The 23,795-nt window shown below is 55.1% G+C and overlaps 1 protein-coding gene across 26 annotated transcripts in view; it reads right to left on the reverse strand.

Moving 5' to 3' along the window:
* Positions 1-837: 837 nt before the first annotated feature.
* Positions 838-23,795, reverse strand: part of PTK2 (protein tyrosine kinase 2) — a 256,865-nt gene continuing 233,907 nt past the window's right edge. For 18 of the 26 annotated variants that reach the window (XM_043601859.1, XM_043601851.1, XM_043601860.1 and 15 more), the window contains 7 exons: positions 14,841-14,903; positions 11,480-11,519; positions 11,052-11,158; positions 7,970-7,978; positions 6,589-6,744; positions 5,426-5,506; positions 838-2,084 (listed from right to left, as the gene is read on the reverse strand). In XM_043601859.1, the coding sequence (XP_043457794.1) occupies positions 1,872-2,084; positions 5,426-5,506; positions 6,589-6,744; positions 7,970-7,978; positions 11,052-11,158; positions 11,480-11,519; positions 14,841-14,903 (669 nt within the window). In that variant the 3' untranslated portion in view covers positions 838-1,871. The remainder of the gene's footprint in view (positions 2,085-5,425; positions 5,507-6,588; positions 6,745-7,969; positions 7,979-11,051; positions 11,159-11,479; positions 11,520-14,840; positions 14,904-23,795) is intronic. The other 8 variants (XM_043601871.1, XM_043601870.1, XM_043601868.1 and 5 more) reach the window with 1 other exon arrangement.

Genomic DNA, 23,795 nt, shown 5'->3' on the forward strand with positions numbered 1-23,795 from the left:
GCCGTCCGGCCCGTGGCCGCCCGTTCCCGCGACCAAAATGCATTTCTTTCTCTTTGCCGCACAGGATGCGCGAGACCTACCTCAGTTGTTCGCGCCAGAGGGCGAGACGCACCGGGAGGAAAAGGGTACGATTTCAAGTGACTCTCGCTGTGAGGCAGTGCTTCTCGTGGCGACTGGGCCCCCTTCCCCGGGGACACTGGCCCGACGGCAGGCCCCCCTGTGACGTATGTGGGGGCGTCGACCTCACGGCCACCACTGCAGTGAGGAGGAAGCGGGACAGTGAGGGAAACTCAGGGTAACACCCCCTGGCCTTTTCCTCCCAGGAAGTCGGTGTCCTGGGCCCAGAGAAGGAGCGGCCGCTGCAGCCGTGGGAATATGTATGTACCTGGGAACATCCCCTCAATCCCTCCACTCGGGAGCTCGGCTCCTGGCTCTTCCCCGTCTGCAGAGCCCAGTGCTGTTTGCTCCGGCTCAGAGGTTCTGGCAAGACTGGGGCGGGTCTGGGGGACCGCGTGCTGACCACTTCCCTAGTGACAGAGCCGGTCACAGCTGTGTCCTCGAGGCCGCGACGCCCGTGAGGACGTCAAGGCCACAGAGGCAACGGCTCCCAGATGGGCATCACTCCTCTCTTGACTTTGCATGTGATAGGCAGAGATGGAAAGAAAGGCCTGATTTGTGTGCGGCCATCCTCCTGTGCTAAAATCCTTGACCTCTCTGGAAGACAGGGAAAGAAGGACCAGTGATTGCCGAGAGCTTTCCTGTATGTTATCTGACAAGTCGCCTGAAAACTTTTAAAGGGTCTGAAGGAAGCCGAAGAAAGGCTACTACACCGACAACTTTACTGGTAACACCTTTTTAATAGGTCAAAGTAACTGTACAGTTCATTATATTCTTCCTGAGAATAATTTATATCCCCCGACAAACTAAAGGGAGGGTATACTCTTCAAAATTACTTAACAGAATGGATGGTGTAACTGGACATCAAAAGAAAACCAACTCTCTCTGCTTTGCTTACTCGCCTCCTGGGAAGACAGACACAAGGAAGGGTTAGTCAGCTCTAGTGGCTGCAAGATAGTCAACATGGCTTTCGTCTTTCTTTATAAATTATATAAAAATGGAAAACAGGGATGGTTCCAGAACTTCTTCTCAATGCAGTTTGGAGGTGCTCTGGTGCAAAGCATTTCTGCTTCCAAGAGAAAGAACATTGCTACAAAAAACTGGCACATTATTCTGGTGAAAAAAGACAAAAGTTTTTAGTGTGGTCTACAGCTAGCTTCCAACCGAATCTTCACATATCCAACAGGAAAGTAAAAGGCGGGAAGGACAGAAGGGTGGCTGTTGTTCTGTTTGTTTCTGAAATGACCCAAGTCTTCAAAATATAGCTCTGATGTTCTCTTAGAGTGCTGCTTGCGTATTGCGACGGAAGGGCGTCCTCACAGCAGAAACTCCGGTCTGGCTGGCCACTCTGCACACGCAGAAGAGTTCTCAGCCCCTCGGGTTTCCCGGAATTCTCCGCCCGGTCTCCTCTGCCTGTGCGCAGCTGAGCTGGCTCAGGCCCCGCACGCACGGCCCCGCCTGGGCCGTTTCCACAGAAACACGCCCTCATGGGACGGTCATCTGTTCTTGGTGATTCTTGAAAGCTTCTCACGAACAATTTTCATTCTCAGAAAAATGCCACATTTTGGATCCTGGACTTTTCCGAACACCATGATTAAAGAAAAACAAAACCAAACAACGAACTCAAATCAAATGCGGTTAAATTTGTCCGAGAGAGGTTCTGAACCGGCCGTCAGTCACAGCCCCGGGCGCGGGGAGCCCCTCGCTGCTGGCGGGGCGCCGGGGCGTGTCCTCCCCGAGGCCCGGGGGGCCCCTCAGCGCGGCCTCGCGTGTCCGAGTGCCCTCAGTCTGGCCTGGTCGATGACGTCCAGTAAGTTCTTGGCGTCCACGGCCAGGGCGTGGGCGGCGGTCAGCATCTGCTTCTTGTGGTCCTGCTGCAGGCTGGTCATGGCGCACCGCTGGGCCAGCTTCATCTTGTTGATGAGCTCGCCCAGATCGGAGTTCAACAGCTTCTGAGCCATCTCGATCTGGAAGCACAAGAGAGGCGTCAGGCGGGCACGTTCCGCGCTCCGCTCAGGCAACCCTATGCACCTGCCTTGGGCGCCTCCGGAGAAGAAACGCTCTTGCCCGTAAACAAACCTGCCCGACGTAGACGGGGTGAGATCAGCGTCTCCTCTGGGAAACCGGCCGACAGAGTATGCACGCGCCCGTGTGCACCAGCAGCCTCTTTCCACAAGAGCCCTCAGCGACCACGAATCTCAGTGACTGGCAGGACTCTGGCTTCTTAAAGGAATCACAGGTTCTGACGGAACCTCGGAGGCCCCCAGCCTGGCGCCCTCCCGTCGGAGCGGGCAACCGAGACACAAGGAGACGCGCTGAGGTTGCCCAGCTGCCTGGCTTCCGGTTCCAGACAGAAACCTGGGTGTGGACTCGCAGTCTAGTGCTCTTCCTACAAGACCAACCATGGCTCGGGACCTGCCTCTGCCGTGCGAGAAGGACACCCCGGTCCCACCGCGGCCCTCCCAAACTGAAACTGATGAGAGGCTGGAGCGGGGGCAGCAGTGGCGGAAGAAGCCGCCTCAGGGATCGGGATGCTCTGCTCGGGTGTCTCTCCCTCCCCGTCTGCTTATTCAGCCGGTGACGATTTACTGCTCGGTCCCTTACTGATTACTGCGCACACCTGTACGAGGCACTTGGTGGTGTGGATTAAGGAAGGAAACAGACACACTTGTGCGCGCAGTCTGGTGCGGAGAAGCCTGCGCACAACTACCTCCAATATGCTGGGATGAATCCACAACGGAAAGACACAATCCATTCGTTCTGGGAGGGTCAGGAGACTTCACAGAGAATGACTGCAGAAGGAGGCTGGCTCCCTCACAAGCCGTGACAAGTTACCTCCGTCCCGCTGGGACAATGGGAGGCCTAGGAGGTTTTTAGCGAGGGGAATGCCATCGTCCGGAGAGGAATTCTGGCAACAGGGCCCTGGTGGCCGTGTGGGGGTGGGAGGGAGGGGCGGGAGAGCCAGGGGCAGAGGAGGCAGCTCAGAGACTGTTGTGGGAACTGAGGGGAGGGGGGCGGTGGAAGGGAGGACGGAGAGGCCCAGCCTGTGGCGTGATGCCGACAGGTGAGCGGCTGCTTGTGTGTGTGTGTGGGGGTGGGGGGGGGTGGGGGTGGGGGGGGGGTGGGGAGAAAGGGGTTCCCGGAGGCAGGGGTGGCAAGGGCGTGGTGGCCCCAGCAACTGGGAGCAAAACCAGGAGCAGAATGTCCTGCTGAAGGCAGACATCCAACAGCTCAGGCAGAGGTCCCACCGGAGGCATCAGATATTTGCATCCACGTAAGGGGCGGAGAGCCACCAAGGAGAAAAAGCGTTCTGTAAGACAAGGGTGTGCGGCACCTTTGGGGACGGCCACGCTCGGGGCAGCCAAGAAGAGGAACCAGAGCGGGATGTGGGCCTGAGACACGTGAGGGAGGGTGGCTCTTGAGGCCCGCGGGGGCCTCGCAGACGAGCCAGGATGGGGGCTCGGGGGGCACGGTCGCCGGTGGCCCCAGGCAGCCGCAGGGAAGGAATGGGGACAATCTGGCCCAGGAGGACCGGCTGCTCTCTCAGGAAGCACGAGGGGACAGAGGGACCGAGGAAGGCGGAAGCAAGATCAAATAAAGCTTCCCTCCTTCTTTTAAAAAGCAATAATCAACAAAAAATGTGTATGTGAGAGCAAGTGGCACAGAAGCCTCAGGGCAGACGGAGAGGCAGTTTCAGGCTTTATCGGCCGAAGTAAGAAGTTAGAAATGGCTCTGGCAAAACACTTATGTCAGGATACCACTTTCTGGCCTCTGGCACTGGAACTTTCCCCCTTTTGGCAAAACTCTCGCTCGTTGTGGAAGCGACCAATTAAAGTCCCAATGAGGTAGACGAGCCAGCCAGCGCCCAACCGGCTAGGAATACACAGGTACTCCGCTCAGGCGACCGGAGGCCCTTTGCAAGGGAAGCATGGATACGGGCTGTGCCAGTTCAAGACGGGCGTCACCTGGACACCAGGAGCCTCGGACACAATGTCCCGAGGAGAACTCGACCTCGATCTCATCAGGAGGGAACGTCAGTCTTCGCACAAAACCCCTCAACTCCTCTCTGGGAATACTCTCCAAGGTAACTGGCCTACAGCCTTCCAAGACGCTGATGCCAGAAAGACGGGAGTCTGAGGACCTAGTCCAGGCGGAAGGGGGCTAACAGACTGTCGCGGGGTGTCACGTCAGAGCTCTGCTGGCTGTGGACTAGACGGTGAGGCTCCCGGGTGTGACCACGCACGGGGACAATGCGGGGCGCTGGCGGCCCAGGCTGCTGGAACCCTACAGCGTGTGAGAACCGCCTCCCGACTGGAGATACAGATGGAAACACTGAGGGTCAAACGGTTCACAGGAAGGAGACCGTGTGGTGATAACCAGAGACCGAGGACACAGATGTGAGACAATGTTAAAAGGCAGCGAGACTAGGTGGAGAATGTTCGGGAATTCTCTGCACTATTCCTACCACTTTTAAGTTTGACAGCATTTCAAGTAGAAACTAAGAAAACAAATGAGAACAGAGCCTGCTGGGCTGCAGGGCTAGGGACGGTGGGAAGGTAGGTGCAGGAGCTGGGAGGCGTGGGGATAGAGTCAGAAGGGGGAGCAAGGCTGGGGCAGCCCGGACTCTGGGGGACAGAGCCACATGTGCGTGTGGCCCGGGCGGCATCCACCTCTGGAGGAGACCGGGGGCCCCTCTGGAGGACAGAGCACACCCTGGAGGCCGGCACAGCCGGGTGCTTTATGAAAACGATGCAGCTGTGTCTGCTCATCTGTTAGTCAACACATGATGCACAATGGCCAAAAATGGCAAAAGTGAGGATTACTGCTGAGAGACCGGGTTTTAGGTGAATTTTGACTCCTTAAAAAAATTTTAAAACACGTTTTCACTCAAAAGGCACTTTTCGGTATCACTACTCTACACGGAAAACCGGCACCGTGTGCAAACTCTAAGTTTTTCAGGAGAATTCAAGGGAGGAGGGTGGGCTGCCTCTCCCGGCTCGTTTCCGTTGTCCTCTGGCCTCTCCCCGAGCTGGCGCTGGAGGATGTGGCCCTCACCCAGCCCTGCACCCGTGCTCCCCACCGTCCCCTACGAGCCGCCTGTCTCTTGGGCCCCGCCTCGGCGGCTGTGGAGCAGCAGCGGAGCGGGATCTGACCGAGCCCAGTGGGTGCCGGCCCACGCTGCCTCCACGGTGAACGGCCACGTCCTGGCAGGCAAGCCACAGCCCACGGGCCTCGCTGGTGGAAGGTCACGACCTCAGAGCGCGTCCCGCCCGCACTGCCAGCGCAGGAAGGGGGCGCTGTGTCTTACCTCTCGGTGAGTGCTGGCTGGCAGGACCGGAAGGGTCTCGTCCACGGTGGCCAGTAATGTCCGCAGGGCCAGGCCGACTTCCTAGCAGACAAGACCACGCCCGTGTCAGAGCACATGCAAGGACTCTCACGCCAGCAGCGCCCCTCCCCTCGGTGACAGGCCTTGTTTCCTTTCTGACACTGCATGAACATTTCCGTATTTCTTTTCCTCAGTACTGAGCCCGATCCGAACTTATCAGGGATTTCTAACACTCAGATCTCTGAACTCTCAGGATGCGGTCCCTGGCGGGACGATCAGCCAGCCTCGAAGAGGAAGACATCCTGACGCCCGCCAAGGCGTGGGCGAGCCTGTACAGCACGGTGCTCAGCGGCATAAGCCCGCCCCGAAAGGGGAGATGGGGCACCAGGCCCCTGGGGACGCCGCCAGTTTTGCAAGGTGAGGAGAGTCTGGGAGGCCAGCTGTCTAACGGTGTGAACGAACTTAACACCAGTGTAGACCTCGCGGTGGCTAGGAAGGCAGATTTTGTGTTTCACGTGTTTTACCACAATTTTAAAAGAAGCGTCTTCAAGCGCACGTTTTGGAAATCCAGGCTTAGAGCCAAGCTTTACGGCGTACCTTGCGCTGCGGACACCCCTGAGTCCGCCCAGTGCCCTGCCCCGTGGGGGCCTGGCATCGCTTTTCAGAACCTCTGGCACTCTCTTCCAGGACACCACGCCCCTGAACACAGCTTGGAAAGGTGAGGCTAGGCTAGCGGCAGGACGTTTTCGTTTCTGTCTGACCCTCGTGAGAAAAGGCTCAGAGAGCACCCACACTTCAGAGAGCTGAAGGAAACAGCACAGCCAAAGCCCCCGACGTCCCTCTCCAGGACGGCCCCTTCCCCGGACAGCGTCTGAAGGACAACCGGTTTCCCGCGTGCGCGAGCTGGTGCTCCCACGGCAGAGCCGCGTGTCCCGAAGGCGCGCACAGCGCTGGCCCGCCTGCTCTCACGCTTCACGCTACAGGCTGGTCCGTATGTGTGAGCAGCAACTACCACAGGACCAACAGTTCATCCTGACTCAGCACGGTCACTGTGCGGGACCCTCACACACGGCTCCTGAAGCGCCAGGTCTGACTCCGAGGGTCCCCGCGCCTTCCGCGGGAGTGGGCACGTAACTGTGGTTTACCTTCACCATGGGAACGTACTCCTCCGGGGGGGCTGGCTGGATCTTGCTGGACATTTCGATGACAGCCTTCACCAGGCCCGTCACATTCTCGTACACCCTGTCGTTGGACCGGTCCAGGTTGGCAGTGGGCGGGGGGCTGATTTCCTGGGGCTGAAGCTGCAACACAGAAGCTGCCGTCACCTCGCCAGCCCCCACTAGGTGGCAGCACATCCCTGCAGCTGGGCGGGGGCGGGGGCGGGGGGGGGGGCGGGGGGTGGTCTTTAAAAGAGATCAAAGCAGATCACACGGAGTTTTTTGGTCTGACCGGGCTACGGCTCACTTGGAGGATGACAGGAAAGTAACCCATCCACGTGACAAGGGTCCGAGGCAATAATTTTTTTATAACTTTGAGCTCAGTTAAAGGGAAGGAGATGGCATCACACACGTTATACTAAAAGCCCCAGCTTCTTCCAGAGAAGTGATTCAAGGCCCCCCCACCATCATTCGCCAAGAAAGAATTCACGTATTTGGCATCTCTCTGAGGATTTCAGAGGAAGCTGGTCGAGCGTTCTACGTCAGGGGGACTCCTGCAGGAAGTAAGAGCTAGGGCTCAGCGTGGCTGTCTCCACACCACCGAACTTCGGAAACGTGCGCGTTCCCTGCACGACTGTTAGGAGCCGGCAGGTGCAAGTCTGTGAAGCGACACCACATGCTGGCAGGTGTTGCCGCCGGGAGCCCAGCGCTGCCCTCGAGGGTGGTGGGGCCTCAGCTCCTCACCTGGCCGCGTGGTGACGGTGACATAAAGGGGCTCGTGTGTAGGCGCCCACCCCAGGGCCCGGGCACAGAGACACCACGAATGGGACCCGGGATAAGCCGGACTCCGACCGAAGGCGGGCGAGCGCAGGGTCTGCAGAAAGTCCCCAGCGGCATTTAATGGCCCAAGTTGGCAAGAGCAGGCACGGAACGCCAGCCTGTGTGTTTAAGAAGACTCAACCACAGCAGGTGACAGCAGCTGTTTGCCGCTGGGTCTGCGGCCAGTGCTCGGTCCACACCTCTAGGGGCCACTCTGCACCCTCGGGCTGACTCTGTCCGAGGAGCCTGGGACCTGGCTGTTCCGAGTTTGGGATTCTCTCTCTCTGCCCCTCCCTGCCTTGGGCTCTCTCTCTCTCTCTCAAAAAATAAATAAGTTCTGGGACATGGGACAGACGTGGACAGGAATAGTCAGTCACTGCAAAGATGCTCATGCCCCAGTCTCTGGCAGGTAAAAGGCTGTTTTTGGTGAGGAGCCCGGCAAAAGTGCGCCCCCCCCCCCGCCCCCCCGGCTTCCTGATCTCTGCTAGAGTCACATGCAGAGCGCTAGGTGTGAAGGAGTGGGACAGACACACAGACACGATGTGCTTACCCTCCATGGCTATTGTTGAACGGGAGGTGAGGAAAAGTTAGAGAAATTTATCAGAGAAAGGGAAAAAAGAAAAACAGTATTAATAAAGGCAGCAGACAAAGCCCCCACAAAGACACACGAGCAGAACCGGAAGGAGCGAGTCTGCGGCCTGCCCGCGGCCCTCGCTGCCGGCGGTCTAAGCACAGCAGCGGGCCGGCCAGGTGCCCGCACACGCAGCCACGAGGCCCGCCACACACCAGGCTGGTCTGCACGGAGTGAGTGAGAAACACACGCAGAGCCCGAGAGGGACACTCTGGCAGCCGCGCGAGAAGCAAAGCACTAGGGACTTCGGAGAGAAAGGCACCGGAATATGCTCGCTGTCACCGAGAACCGCCCGCCGGGCTTCTGGGCCATCGGGAGGGGCTGTCAACCTCGCTCCCCAAGTCCGGCCCCCGGCGCCCTCGAAAACGGGCCTTGTCGTTAGCCATAGCACCAGAATAAAGACCCCTGGCTTGGGGCTGCGTTTAGAGACATCAGAAGCTTATTTTAAAAACAAAAACGGGTGCCTGGGTGGCTCAGTTTGTCAAGTGTCCGACTTCAGTTCAGGTCATGATCTCACAGTTTGTGAGTTTGAGCCCTGCATTGGGCTCTGTGCTGACAGCTCAGAGCCTGGAGGCGGCTTCGGATTCTGGGTCTCCTGTCTCTGCCCACTGCCCCCTCCACCCTGCTTGCCCTCTGTCTCTCTCTCTCTCTCTCTCTTAAAAAAAAAAAAAAAAAAAAAGATTAAAAATAAATAAAAAAAATAAATTTTAAAGAAAACAAAACAAACCCTTCTTTTGAGCCAATTCTTATGGTTTAAGGCTCCCTTATTTGAAAGTCACAACTTTTATTTAATGCTTTTTCTTCTACAGCTTACACCAAGGCTATCCTATTGTAACTTAAAAGATCAAGCTAACTGGGGAAAGGTAGCTATCTTGCTTCTTCCTCAGAATCATCTGGAACAAGTGTACCCTGTGGTATAAGAGTTAGGCAGAATCTTAAACTTCCAGGTACAACCCTCCACAGTGTTTCCCCTGCATTAGAAAGAGGGAGGTTGTTCCTAACTGCATCACTTCAAAGACGACATCTCGTCTCTTACTTCCTGCGCCGAGTCATGTGCAGCCCTGTGACGTAGGCCACGCCCAGACCACACCAACATAAAGGCACAGTTTCCTGAAGAGCAGCCACAGGCGGGGCTCCATCAGGAAGAACCGCCACCATTCTGGACTCTCGGAGGCAAAGGCTGCTTTATGCTAAGCCATCCAGAGCTTCTGTTCTGTATTCGCCCTTCGCCCAAGGCGGGTCACAGAAGCATGGTCTCAGCGCTTCCGGGGACCATGCACAGTGACCTTCCCGAAGCAACAGCTTCGTTTGGACAGGCATCTGTTCCTGGGTTCCTATTTTCTGGAGCCTGACAACTTGGAGACCCCTGGCGGATACTTAGGATAAAGTGCCACCCTGTAGAGACATCAACAGTTCCAATGGCTCAGGTGGGAGCTTAAAGCCTCAGAGAATCCAGAATCAAAACAAAGCCACCAAAGAGACACCGATGTCTGGCTAAACGTTACCTGGATGAACTACATCTAAAGAGGAGTGTTTTTGTGTTAAAACAGTATTGCTCTTTGAGGCTGGATTCAGTAACCCCCACCAAACAGGTGGATAAGGAAGATAATACTTCATACTCTTTATTTAAAAAAATCTTTGCTTAATTCATTGTAAGTGAGCATACTATTTCCGTGAAGATTTCCACCTGCTTGGTGTATCAGAATACCCTGGGGGGTGCTGGCGCTGGAAGAGTCGTGGGAGGTGCCCCCACCACCAGCTGGGGAAACCGCAGAGGCCCAGCCCCTGGGCCCCGGACCAGGAGCAGCACTGACTGCCAGGGGCGCCCCGGGCCCAGCGGTACCTGGGCTGCGTCCCGCAGAGGGGAGGCTGGTCTGGCTGGGTTCACTCCCCGGTCCCTGCCCTGTGTCTGCAGGTGGCATCTTCTCTCCCTACAGCTACCTCCTGACCCCAATATGGCAACATACCTGTTCTCTCTGGAAATCAGCATGTTGGCTAAAGGCCGGCTCGGCTGGGGAGCCTGTAACCTTGAACACACCCTCTAACCTCTGTGAAGCTTGCGGTCTCGTGTGAAAAGCGGAAACAATAATCAGAGCACTGATCCTGAGGGAGGCTGGCGTGAGGGCAGGTCCTGGCACAGCGTGCACGCAGGTAGGGCACCCGGTGAAGGTGGGTATCGGTGAGACAGCGTCTTTTGACGGAGAACACAGTTCCCGACTCTAAGATGCCGTCCTCTGCAGGAGGCACTTTTGTATGTTCCTCTAGGGAAAGCAAAGCTGCCAACTGGACCAGCGCATCCCCTGACCACAGAGATATTAAAACGTGAAAACAAGGTGTAGCAGACTTGGGAAACAGGATACACTTTGAGAGGAAGACCCTCTCACGGAACGGCAGAGAACCCTTGCCTTTGCTTCTCTGGGAGAGGACGGCTGCTTGCGGGAGACCTGGGGCCCGACGCTGTGGGGCTGGCTGGAGCCAGGGTGGGGGGTTCGGGAACCCCGACGGCCCCAGTCCCAGCCGGCAGGGCAGGTGGCGCGTGAGGGCGCCTGAGCCGCACGCTGCCTTGCCTGGGGCTGGGTCCACGCAGCACACGCGCTTTTACATGTGTGGTCCCGCCTCCATCTGGAAAACGGTGGCAGTTTCCCACCACTTGGAGACAGAGGGGCCTGCGGAAGGTCTCCCCCAGAGGCACCCTGGTTTAATTACTTTTTAAAACCAGAAACCATCCTAGCGCTTTATTCCAAAGAACCACTCTGCCTGATCAGAGGGAAACTACCCAGGAGGCTGAGCTCTGACTGAGGCCCTAGAATCTACCACGTGAGAGAAAAACAGAAAAGACAAGCTCCCGTCAAGCTTGTTCCCGCCCCCTCGATGGGTTCAGAGCCACACCAGACGGACGCCTGGGGCCCACGGCGGTGCCACTCTGCTCGTCCCGTCCTCGGCACTGACTCTGCTTCGTGTCACAGGTCACTGACCCGGAGCGAGAGGCTCGGACGCTCACCTTGACGCCCTCGTTGTAACTGTCCCCGGGGCTGCTGAGGCTGGCAAGGCTGCCCAGGTGACCGGGGGCTCCAGGCCGCGGCGGTTTCTTTGGCGGAGCTGCGGGATCTGGGAAAGGGAAGGTGTCCCCGTAAGTGACGTACAGTAACACACGGCCCAGACAGACACTGAACACGGGTTCGTGCTTCTGTCACACACACTAATCTTGGAGGGCACCCCGTGGAGGCGTTTCTGACGCATCGGCGGGAAGGTCTGTTTTCCGATATGCTAGGCAGGGGCTGAGTTTGGTAAACATCATACTTGCTTTGGTCCACAGAGGAAAACGGGTTACAAAGTCATGAGATACTCCAAAGCTAAGAAATGATATCCAGGTAAAACCCACTCCCCTCCACATTGTAAAAACTTGACAGATGTCACGTCTTCACTTACCTGGTTTACCCACAGGCTGATAGATGTGTTGGTTTCCCGTCTGTGGGAAGAGAAAAGGTCGGTCACTGTGCCAGTGGGCACCATGGGTGATGGCCTTCCCTCCCCTTCCGTCCCCTTGAACGTCTGTGCTAAGCGCTGGGCTCTGAGACCAGCGAGACGGGGGTGGGGTGGGGGGCTGCCTTCAAGGCCTAGGTGGGTGGGGATCAGGAAAAAGCAAAGCTGTCAGCAGGGTGTGGGATACACAGGAGCGTGGACGGGAGCGGTCACGGACAACTTAAAATGTCCTTCAGAAAAACTACGTCTCCGGATGCCTCCAGTCCCCACCTTTCAGGAGCACAGATCCAGGCGTCCCCAGTATCGGGTCCGTTGCTCAGGAAGCCCCCTCCCTCCCTCCCTCCCTCCCTCCCTCCCGCCGGTCCTCCTCACAAGCAGGGGTGCGATCAGGAACGGTGACAGTGGGAGGACACCGTGGCGCTGGGGTGTCACTGTCACCCAGGGCCTGCTGCTACAGAGCCACCGGGTCCCCACCGGGCTCCCGGCCCAGATGAGAAGCCAAAGCACAACCGGAAGTTCCACCCAGGGACACCATCAAAGACTGTTCCGCTCAAGGCCAGGCCTGCCGTGCACTGTCACACCTGCGGTCCCCCGGACACAACCTACCCCGGGACGAAATGAAAGCGGTCTTTTCACGCCTACACTCTACCTCTGGAGAGAGAGACTTACCTTGCTCAATTTAAGATAGTAAACTAGTTGCCAAATACACATGTTTTAAGGTGCTTCACTCTGTCACGTGAAGGGATCTACCTCTTTAAGATACAAAGACTAGCAAGTGCGGCACGCGATTAAAACTGGCCTCCCGGAACCACACGCACTTCCACACCCCTGGTCTTAGACACTCACAAACCTGTATGGTGTGAAGAAGGAGGGCTCCCTGACAACCCGTTCAGTGTAGCACTGTACAGTTAACCTATTTATTTTTAAATGTGTATTTATTTTGAGAGAGAGCAGGCACAAATGGGGGAGGGGCCGGGGGGGGGGTTCCTAAACAGGCGCCTTGCTGTCAGCGCAGAGCCCGGTGCAGGGGCTCGAACTCACGAACCGTGAGATCATGACCTGAGCTGAAGCTGTGTCAGATGCTCAAACGACTGAGCCACCCAGGCACCTCTAACCTATCATTTACTTGACAGTTACTGAACGGCTCTGCTCCAGGCACAAAACGAGCCCCACCCCCCCCCCCCCTTGTGAAGCAGACAGTGTAAATGTAACCCAGGGAGCAAGACAGTAACAGCAGGTGCACATGACAGCACGTTGCCAAGCCCGCTGGAAAAGGGAGAGGAGGACAGGGGCGGGGGGGAGGGGGCAGGGGGGAGGGAAGGACACCGCAGGTTTCAGTAGGAAGATCAGGCCTTCTGAGAATGTGATCTGTGAGCACAGACTTGGGGTGGGGGAAGCCGTGAAGAACTCTGGGAGGGGTGTGGCCCAGAGACAGGGGATCCCCCGGCAGGGGCAAACAGCACGTGAAGAACCAGGCAGCCAAGGGAGCCAGAGGATGAGCGATGGCGGAAAAATGCAGGAAATGTGGCCAAAACTCTAAAAGTGGACACAGTCTGTGAGTTGTGTTGTGTTTCCCGATCCAGGCAGTAAAATACACATACTTAAAAAGAGTTAAAACACAGAATTTTCTGGTTGATACTCAGGTAGCAAGGAAAGTCCAATTAACTAGAAAATTCTATTCTAAGAACATTCTGGGTTAATTCAACAAATCTATGTACCATGCACTGTGCTAGGCAATCCCACAGGTTGGCTCTGGGAGGGGAGGCTCAGCAAAGTCTCTGCCTTCGCAAGTCCTATGGACGAGCCCGTGGCCAGGCTGTGCTCTGGCTGTGCCGCGTATCCAGCCACGGGCCCTGGGCCTCGGAGGAGTCATTCGACTGTCTGGGGCTTTGCGTTTCCGGTTTGTTAACTGAGGCTGGTAACATTTACCTAACACAGAGTTGTCACAAAAGGAACATGCTGTCAGCCTGTGTATTATTTTGAAAAGCCAAACACTTTCTACTTTCTATGCACACTGATGGGGTCGATTTCCACTGGCCAGTTATCAGTGTTTGTTCACTGTCTCATTCCTCCTTACAATCTCAGTCTTCCAGCCGAAGAGTTCTCCCTGAAACCATGGTGCATTTTCCAAAGTGTTAGGTTGGAGCGTTTCAAGAGGTGGGCCAAACCAGATTGTCGTCTCTAGCGGAGGGCTGACGGGAGACGGAACACCGCCATGGTCACGGGTGTTCTCAGCCCCGCCGCGGGAAGCGACCGCGACCTGAACTGCACCCCTTGAAGTGAGCCATCATGTTGGCAAGTGCGCAGTCTGGCATCTGACACCGCGACAGGTGACCGTGGCCTGGTTTTCTAGGAGCCTCGGTTTACTCCTCTGTGGGGTGCGTGGCACCAGTCCTGACTACAGGAGAGCTGAGGCCTCAGGGAGGGGGCCTGAGGACGGCACTCGGCACGGCTCCTTCTCATCGGTACTAAGCACCCGGGCCCAGCAAATGCTCCGGGACCACCAGTGGAAGTGTCCCACGCCGTCCATTCCACAGGGTGTTTCTGGAGAACCCTTCTAAGATCCAGGCGCAGCTCCCTCCCTCATGTGCCCACTCCACGCACCGTCTGGGGGCCTGCTATATGCCCCGTGCTGGAACACACACAGTTCCCTTTTCTAGCAAAATTTCCTATTAATGGTGTTCTCAATAGCCGCTTCCTTGAAAGGGGTTGACGTGCGTGCTGATCCTCAGCCTTACCAACTTAAGACAGACTGCCTGTCACTCGTTAAGCTTTCCACTCTACGGAAGGAGACCTGTGTGCCGAGTAACTGGTCGTTCCCACTCGGGTGGGAAAGGCCCAATCTTCCCACGCTGGTGACTGAGCGCATCCTGTAGGGGCCAAGTGTCAGGGGCAGCTGGATCTCACGGTACAGATTGGAGAAGCCTTATTAGGGTGCATATCCATAGGTCTGTCACCCGGCAGGCACAGGTTTCTCTGTTGTACCGGGAACTTCTTTGACTGTTTAAAGAAATCTGCTTTTATTTCGCTCAGACACCTGCTGATGGAAATAAAACCATTTGACCCGTTCTCCCTAAAAGATCAGGGGAATATTTCCAGCAGGCTTTAAGTACATTTGGGGTAATCATAAACCAGCTCTTTAAAGAGAATTTAGGCATTGCCCCTCAAAGCAGACACAAGAAAAAAGCCTTGCTGTGGAAACTAGAACCATGCACCAAGAGGGCAGAACTGGCGAACGACAGCTTATGTGCAGCGACAGCATGCATATCTCCCGGGTGTTCCTGGCGAAAACCCAGCAGCTGCTTACCGGGCCCTGAAGACTCCCGTCCTCCCTGTCGATGCTGCCTCGAGAGAGCCGCACGTCAGGTTTCTATGGCAAAGGAAACAAAATCGGACAATTTCATCCTTGCTTTGAAAATCACGGACATGTTCTGTATTAAGTCCCTTTCTCTTATGACACGTCGTCGTCTGAACGAGAAGAGTCGCAAGTTCCCCAGTTTCAGAAAAATCCTCAAACCCGGTGATGACAAACCCAGGTCCGTTGCCCCGGCAAAGCCCCTCTCTCCACATGCGCACAGCACACAGGAGTGTGCAGAAGCCCCGCGCAGCACGGTGAAGTCCGCAATTCCCCTCTCTTCCCAGCAGCACAGAGTTTTCTTCCCGGCAGAGAGAACTCCAGCCCAGAGTGGAAAAGAACAAGAACCCCTTCCTGCGTCCTGGCAGAGCAAGGTTTACGTGCACTTGGCTGTAAACAGCAAAGCAGCAAACAGTCCAGTCACACGTCACTCCCCTTCCCCCACCCAACGCATCCATGATACAAAAACCAAACGGATTAATCTGGATTTAGTATACGTAAGAGTACGCAAATCTCGTGAATCCCACACTAAACAGAGTAGGTTTCGTGCCATCCTGGCCGAGCTCGGCAGAAGGTTTGTTCCCCACAAAGACCAGTCTGTGCAGTGGCCTCTACCCTGCCTCCCTCTGTCCGCGCGCTCTGGCCACATACCCCTTCTCGGGGTCGTCGCCTTTGGCTTCCCCCGACAGGACTGCTCAGTTCTTGGTCTACAGATACCCTCTATTTGGCAGGGATCGTGCGGCAATGACTTCCCTCATTCGAAAGAGGACGTCTCGATATGTCATTTGTGTGTCTGTACACCCTGCACCTGCAAGGACCCAGCACCGAGGACACAACCTATAAGCACTTGTGGGGTGTGGGGCGAGGAAGAAATGAGCTCTGTCTCTCCCTTCTTATAAACATATGTTTACAAAAACGAACCATGCCATAAAATGTTGTAGCCTCTGTACGACGTTATATAGTGGAAACCGGTAAAAACCACGTTAAAAGGCTGCACAGCATCTCCCAGCATGAAGGCAGTCATAAACACGTGACAGTGAGGCACACGGGCTCTGGCATCTGGTTCCCTGGGTTCGGATCAGGCTCCAACCCTTTTGAGCTGTGTGGCCTGGACCTCAGTTTCTTCAGCTGCAAAACGGGGCAGTGATAGTACCCACTGCCCAGGCATGATGGGAGGACTAATTCAATTACCACTGGCAAAGTATTAAGTCAGTAGCACAAAAGTGTCAAGTAAGATGAAGAGCTCTGTTACATGGTGGGCCAATCTTCAGATTTCAACTGTATAAACAGTTGTTGATAAACACCTCTGTATACAAACGTTTGACTAAATCCCTGATTATTTCCCTGGACAGATTTCCAAAAAAACCCCTACTGAGTCAGAGGGTTTAAACATTTGAACGGTCCTGGGTCTCAGCTGCCCAAGTGCTGGGCGGTCTGGATGTCCCTCGCCAGCAGGCACTCTGTGCCCTGCCACTAATGACTGTCATTTAAAACGGAGCCAATTCAATCAACGGAATACCGTATCAATCTGCCCTCCCGTCCTAAACATTAGAAATCCCTGCCTCTTCTCACTGGACGCCAGGCTCCGTGAAGGACAGAGGCCACGGCTGTGTGCTTCCCGTGGGGTCTCCAGGACTTGGCAGAAGGCAGGACACACTGGTGGGGAAATGAAGCATCCACACAACTGCCCTGTGAACAGTGTCCACGCCCCTGGGACAAAGCATTTGGCCTCCCGAAACCCACTCCTTGGCTGGAAAAGCGGTAGACTAATACCCACCTCCCATGGTGAATACAAGGATTACATACGTGCTTGGAACAGTAACGGGCACCATTAGACATTCAGGAAATACCTGCTGCAGGAAAGCTCCACTGAAAATGCAAGGTAGAAAGAAGCTTGTACAGACGAGGAACCTGAAGCTTAGAAGGCAGAATTATAGGCGTACCTCAGAGATACTGCAGGTTTGTTCCAGATCGCCGCAACAAAGCAAAAATCACAATCAAGTGAGTCAAATGAATTTTTGGTTCCCTAGTGGCTATAAAAGTTACGTTTATACTACGCTGTAACACATGCAATAAATAGCGTTATGTTTAAAACGCTTGAATTAAAAACTATTCTATTGCTGGGGCACCTGAGTGGCTCAGTTAGTTAAGCGCTGACTCCTGGTTTCAGCACAGGTCATCAACTCACGGTTTGTGGGTTCGAGCCCCATGACGGGCTCTGCACTGACAGCACGGAGCCTGCTTGGGATTCTCTGTGCCCCTCCCCCACTCGCTATCAGATACACTTTAAAAAAAATACTTTATTGCTAAAACATGCTAACCACATCTACTGACCCTTCCTTTCACGAACGATTTCTCTGGAGCAGGTGCCGCTGTTTGACAGCATTTTACCCACAGAACCCACAGAACTTCCTTCCCAAGTGGGGACGGTCCTCCAAGCCCTGCTGCCGCCTTACCAACTAGGGTTCCGGAATATTCTAAATCCTCTGTTGTCCTTCCAACAATCTCCACGGCATCCTCGCCAGGAGGAGCTTCCATCCCCAGAAGCACGTTCTCTGCTCCTCCCCGAGCAGCACCTCCTCGCCCGTCAGCTTTATCCTGAGACGACAGCAGTTCGGTCCCGTCTTCAGGCTCCGCTTCTGATCCTAGCCCTCTGGTCCCCACCGCCTCTGCGGGGCCGTCCTCCGCGGCCGTCCTGAGCCCTGCAAAGTCCTCCACGAGGGTCGGATCCACTTCTTCCAAACTGTTGTCAGTGTTAACATTTCAACCTCTTCCCACGAAATCACAGGGGTCCTTCGTGGCATCTAGAACAGTGACTGCTTTCCAGAAGGTTTTCAACTTTGCGCGGATCCGTCCGAGGACTCCCTGTCTATGGAAGCTATATCCTTTTTTTTTTTAATTAAAACCTTTTTTAAAAAACATACGTATTTATTTTTTGGGAGAGCGCAAGCGGGGGAGGGTCAGAGCGAGGGGGACAGAGGATCTGCGGCAGGCTCTGTGCTGGCAGATGTGGGGAGCCGACGTGGGGCTTGAAATCACCAACCGCGAGGTCGCGACCTGAGCCAAAGTCGGACACGCAACTGACTGAGCCCCCCAGGTGCCCCGAAGCTGTATCCTTACAAAATGTATTTCCTAAGTAAGAAGACTTGCGAGTCAAAAGTGAACTCCTGATTTGTGGGCCGCAGAACGGATGCTGTGCTAGCGGCACGAACACAGCACAAATCTCCGCGTCCATCCCTAGCGGGGCTCTGGGGTGACCAGGCGCCTTGTCAGGAGCAGCAGGACTTTGAAAGGAATCTTTGTTTTCTGAGCAGAAGGCCTCGAGGGTGGGCTTCAAATACCCAGCCGGCCGTGTCGTGGACAGATGCCCACCAGCCGGGCTCTGTGGTCCCACCGCTGGGGCACAGGTGGAGGACACCTAGCACCACTCCTCGGGCCCTCATTCCAGCACGGTCACTGGGCACCGGCTCCCTCTTGAAGTCACCAGCCGCGTCGGCCCCTCCCAAGAGAGCCAGCCCGTGCTCCGGGGCTGTCAAGGCAGGCGCCGACTTCTCTTGGCTGCGGAGGTCCGGGACGGCGTCTCCCTCCAGGACCGGGCCGTCTCATCCACACCGAAAACCTGCTGCTTAGTGCAGCCGCCGTCGCTGACTATCTGAGCTCGATCTTCTGGAAAACTGGCTGCTTCGTCCCGCACTTGTAGGTTGTGGAGACGGCTTCTTTCCTGAACCCTCCGGAACCAGCCTCTGCTGGCTTACAGCTCTCCTCCCGCGGCTCCCTCGCCTCCCCCAGCCATTGTGGGACGGACGAGAGGGAGGGCCCTGCTCCGGGCCAGGCCTTGGCTTAAGACGACGTCGTGTCTGATCTGATCTCCCATCCGACCACCCGACTTTCTCCGCATCGGCAATGAGGCTGTTTTCCTTCCTTATCATCCGCGCGTTCTCGGGAGAAGCACCTGTACTTTCCTTCAAGAGTCGCTCCTTTGTGCTCACAACCGGGCGAACCCTTTGGTGCAAGAGGCCTCGCTTTCAGCCTGTCTCGGGCTTTGATGCCTTCTCACTGAGCTTAATCACTTCCAGCTTTTGATTTAAAGTGAGACACATGTGACCTTTTCCCCCATGGGGACACCCAGCGGCCGCTGCAGGGATATTAACCGGCCTGATGTGAGTGTCGTGTCTCAGGGAACAGGGCTGCTCGAGGACAGCGTGGTCCGTGGGGCCCCAGAACAATTACAGTCGTAACTTCAAAGATACTGATCGCAGGTCACCGCCACAGAAGTCTGAACTGCCGTGAGAATTACCAAAATGTGACCCAGACACGAAGTGAGCTAATGCTGCCGGGAAAATGGCACCAACGGACTTGCTGGACGCGGGGTCGCGTGTACGCCTTCCATACGTGAAGAAGATGCGACAGGATGACCAAGGCCCCGAGCTGCCTGAAGCAACATGAGGTGCGTGCAATCAGGCGACAAATACGTGGTTTCTTTCAACCGGAGCAAATGTATCTTTTAAAAAGCTGACTTATTTAGGTCATCTCTATACCCAGCCTGGGCCTCGAACCCACGACCCCAAGACCAAGAGCCGCACGCTCTTCCGGCTGAGCCCACCAGGAGCCCCTGACTGGAGGAAACATTTACTTTTTTACTTAAACAAAAGCAACTTCTGTTTCTTATATGCTTGCACAGTTAGGTGCTGTGTCCCATGTGTTTACGTAGGCATTTGGATCTCCAAACGAACCACATGGAACGACTTATTCCTGACGCACAGGAATCCCCCCACATTACACTTTCCCCAACACAGCGTTTCAGTTTCAGCCGAGAAAACCTATCTCTGTAACGCGCACTTGTGTTCCACGAACAGAGGTATGTAAGCTTTTCCACGCAGCCGACAGCCTGTCTCAGAGGCGGGTGCCGGCATGGGGGACTCGAGAGAGCCAACACCGGCCGTCAGAGAGAAGCGGCCGTTCGTGCCTCTGCTCCTGGGTGAGGTGCGTGCAGAACATTCTAGATTTGAAGACAGTAATACAAAAAGAAGAAATTTATATTTGAAATCTTACAGAAATAGGTCACACACATAAAAAAATGTTTGGGGCTGGTTATTTGGTTATTTTCCCCATCAGGTATACCTTCTCTCTCTCTGTCTTTAGGTATAACTTATATACATTATACACAAGCCCAGTGCGTTTTTATAAATGTGTGCCCCCACCTAACCCAGTACCCAGATCAAGATACTGTGGATACCCAGCAGGCTCCAGTTGAGGCCGGCCTCCGCCTCGCAGAGGGGACCGATCTTCTGACCCGCAGCCAGAGAACTCACGTTCTGCACAGTGCCTCCCCTGTGTCGGGGTCGCGAACGTGATCTCTGTGAGACCCGGCCCTGTGGGCGTGAGGAGGGGTCTCGCCCACCGCGACCCGTGTGCAGCGTCCCACTGTGCGACCCCGTCTGTTCTGCAGGAAGGGGCAGGTGGGTTACTTCCCGTTGCTGGTACCGAAAAGGGACACCGGTGTGAACATTCTGTCCCCTGTGGCCCCGGGCGCTGCGTCCTCACAGGCAGCAGGTGAGGGCTGAAGGCACGGTGTTAGGCTCTGGGGAGGCAGCAACCACCAGCCACACCGCGGTCTCTTCTTTCGTGTGCTGTCACTGCACTGTCATCACCTCTGGAATGCAGCCGACACAAGAACGCAGGAGGGGCGTGGCCTGGCCCAGCAGAAAAGGGCCAGAGGGGGTCTCGTGGCGTGTCCTTGCCCCCCCACCCCGAACCCCCGCTTGGCGCTCCTCACGCGTAGACTGCCTGGGTCTGTATGAGGGGGACAAACAGCTCAGACATTCATTTCCTTTTTCGGAAGACAAAGTCGGCTTTATAGAGACAGGCCTTTCTCGCTTTAAAATTAAACTCCTATCTTTAGCGCAGCACCGCATTAGAGGAGTACTGTGCCCGCTGTAAGGAAGACGAGACGGTGACACAGTCAGCCTGTCTTTAAGCCATGCCCAGTGGGAAAGAAAGCCCTCTGAGCAAGCTGACGAGGCTGCGGGCTCTCTCTCCGGCCAGCCTGTGAGGGATCCTGCGGGCAAAGGGGCACCCCGGGAGGTCGCGGGCTGGATGGGGAGAGGGCCCACTGCCAGGAGCGAGTGCCTTAGGTCAGGGCTGGGCGGCCGGGGCAAGCGGGAGAAGGTGAGGGAGCCCTGACCCCCCTGGAGTACGCAAGGAAAGGCAGCAGCCGTATTTACCGGCAGTGACCGCCCTCAACGGCGTCAGTCCTAAGAACGGAAGATTCCAGTTGACACCTGTTGATGCTCATCTATTAGAAGACGTTTGGGCGAGATTACTGACAAAGCAACTTGGGAGTCCATCTTTCAAACAAGAATACAGCTCCTTACCCAGGGGCACAAGCTGGCCCCACAGAAGGGAGTAGGGGTGCTGTGCCTCGCATGGCCCAAGGACCCGTGAGGGTTGGGGATTTGTCACCAGGTCACGATGAGGCAGAAACAGAAGGCAAGTATCTTTAAAAAATTCCAGAGCAATCTGAAATAGTAATTTTTAGGTCTGTTGGAGTTCATATAAACAAACTTGGCTCATGTTCTGCATATTAAAAAAAAACCTGTTTTGTCTTTTCTAGTACTTGTTTTTATTTTATTTTACAAGGGTATCAGGCCTACGACGGTTTAGGAAAAAGCCCCAAAACAGACCCTCCGTCCCTGACCACTGGAGAAGCCTGCAGTGGGCTGCCTCCTGCCCAGGGCCCCACATCCTGGGAAGAACACTCGGGCCTTGTTAGCCATCTGCTAAAAATAGTCCACTTGTGGGCGCTCTGCCAACAGCAAAAAGGAATTAAGGCTTTATTTATAACAACAAGCAAAGCCAATAAAAGCACGTTCCACTCCCAGGTGATGGCTGCCGTGCTCCTTCGCGGAATCCCCACAAGGGGCTCAAATCTCCCGCTCGACCTATTCTCTTAGTGTCGGGTCAGGAGAGGCGGGAAGGTGTTCTGGGACCGTCCTCGGGAGCCTGGCGTGGGCTGAGGGACACGGTCTGGGATTTCAGAGGCTCTCAGCTGCCGTGGAGCACGCCCTGAGTGAGAGCGAGAAGCCCTTTGAGGAATTCACGTGTACCCCTGTACCCCCTACTCCTCCCACTGGATACGTGCTACATGTTTAGTCTTCGAGCCAGCCCTGGGAGGAAAGTATCACCCACACTTGATAGAGCATATTCTACTTATTTTACAGACAAATGAGTTAAAGCAGAGAGGGTGAACAATTTACATGGGGTCATAATAACCAGGATTTTTAATTCTCATGTGGCTGACTCCAGGGTCTAGATTCTTTCTAGTATTGCCTTCTTGAAAAGGACAGTCAAGGACAGGAAAGACCGTTTTCAGTTCTAATGTGCAGCGTGCTCTGTTTTCCCGCCACTGCCCGTGCCCCTGGCCCCAGGGTCCCGCTAGCCTGCCATGGCCTAAGGGGCCCTGCGCTGTCTGTCCCCCTCACCCGCTGCTGCGCTCTGGCCACTGCGGTGGTCTTTCTGTGCTCAGACATACTTGGCCCCTCCCGCCTCGCCTCGGGACCTTGCACTTGGTACGCTCTCTCCCTGGAATGTTCTTCCCATGTGTCCCCACGCCGGCCCTCCCCTCCTGTGCCGTCCTCTCTGTCACAGCGGCTGAGTGAGGAGGCTGGACCTTGAGGACAAGACGAATGCAGGGACAGCTCACAGTCTGACGGACCAGTCAGTCATCCTGGGCAGTCATCCTGTGGTAGCCACTGGCTGATTTTAAGTGTGAGAATGAGAGGGTCAGATTTTAGAAATACGGCTGTGGCTGAGGCAGGGAACGGGGACGCTGACATTCATGTCACCCCCATCTCCTTGCTTACGTGTCTCCGCCCACTACTCCCGTTGGAAGAGGCCCCAGTCCTGGCCACGCGCTTCCCCTCACCCCTACCACCTACAATGCCCACCTGACGAACACCCCAATCAAAGATGGGGTAGGGAATATCCGACTCACCTGCGATACCAGTACTGCTTGGACCCCGTAGCCAACAGTGACAACAATAAGACATTCTCACTCATGGACGGCCACACTAAATCCTACCAGAACACTAACAAAGGATGCCAGATACCCCAAGAATGGTCAGTTACGGCTCGGGGCACCTGGGGGGCTCAGTCGGTTAAGCGTCTGACATTCGACCGCCGCTCAGGTCACGATCTCATGGTTTGTGAGTTCGAGCCCCCTGTTGGGCTTTGCACCGACAGCATGGAGCCTGCCTGGTTTTCTCTCCCTCTGCCCCTCCCCGCTCATGCTCTCTGTCTCAAAATAAATAAATAAACTTAGAAAAGAAGACTGATCAGTTATGCCTTAAGTAGGGATTTAACTCTGGAATACAGGGCTAGCTCAAACCCAAGCAAAATGTCCCACATTGTGCATCACGTTACACTCCTTACAAGTTTTTAGAAAAAGAATGTATTTAAAATACAGAGCTAACAGTATACTTAATAGAAAAACTATTATAGACAACATCTTTAAGAACAAAAGCAGGCAGGGACCTAGTTAATATAAAAATTGGCAAGGGATGCCTCAAAAGAAATTGACGTATGTAACAAACACTGAAAATGGAGAAAGAAGATGCTTTCAATAAGTGACGTGTGTCTATTATGCCTCAAAAAATGGGGGAAAAAGAGACAGCTGTGCATGCAGAAAACCCAAGGAAATCAGTCAGAGTTCATGTGATCAATACTGGAAAACACAAGGTAAGTGTCTAAAAATGAACTGCATATGCACACAGAAAATACAGACCCAACAAATTCGGGGAAAATGAAACACCATTAGAGCAGCGGCAGGAGCTCTGAGTGGATGGGCAGTAAGCCAGTAAGGGACGCGAGACACAAAATTAAGTCATCAAAGCGGCACGGGAGAAATAA

This window comes from Prionailurus bengalensis, chromosome F2, assembly GCF_016509475.1.
Source record: "Prionailurus bengalensis isolate Pbe53 chromosome F2, Fcat_Pben_1.1_paternal_pri, whole genome shotgun sequence".
Classification (NCBI taxonomy): domain Eukaryota; kingdom Metazoa; phylum Chordata; class Mammalia; order Carnivora; family Felidae; genus Prionailurus; species Prionailurus bengalensis.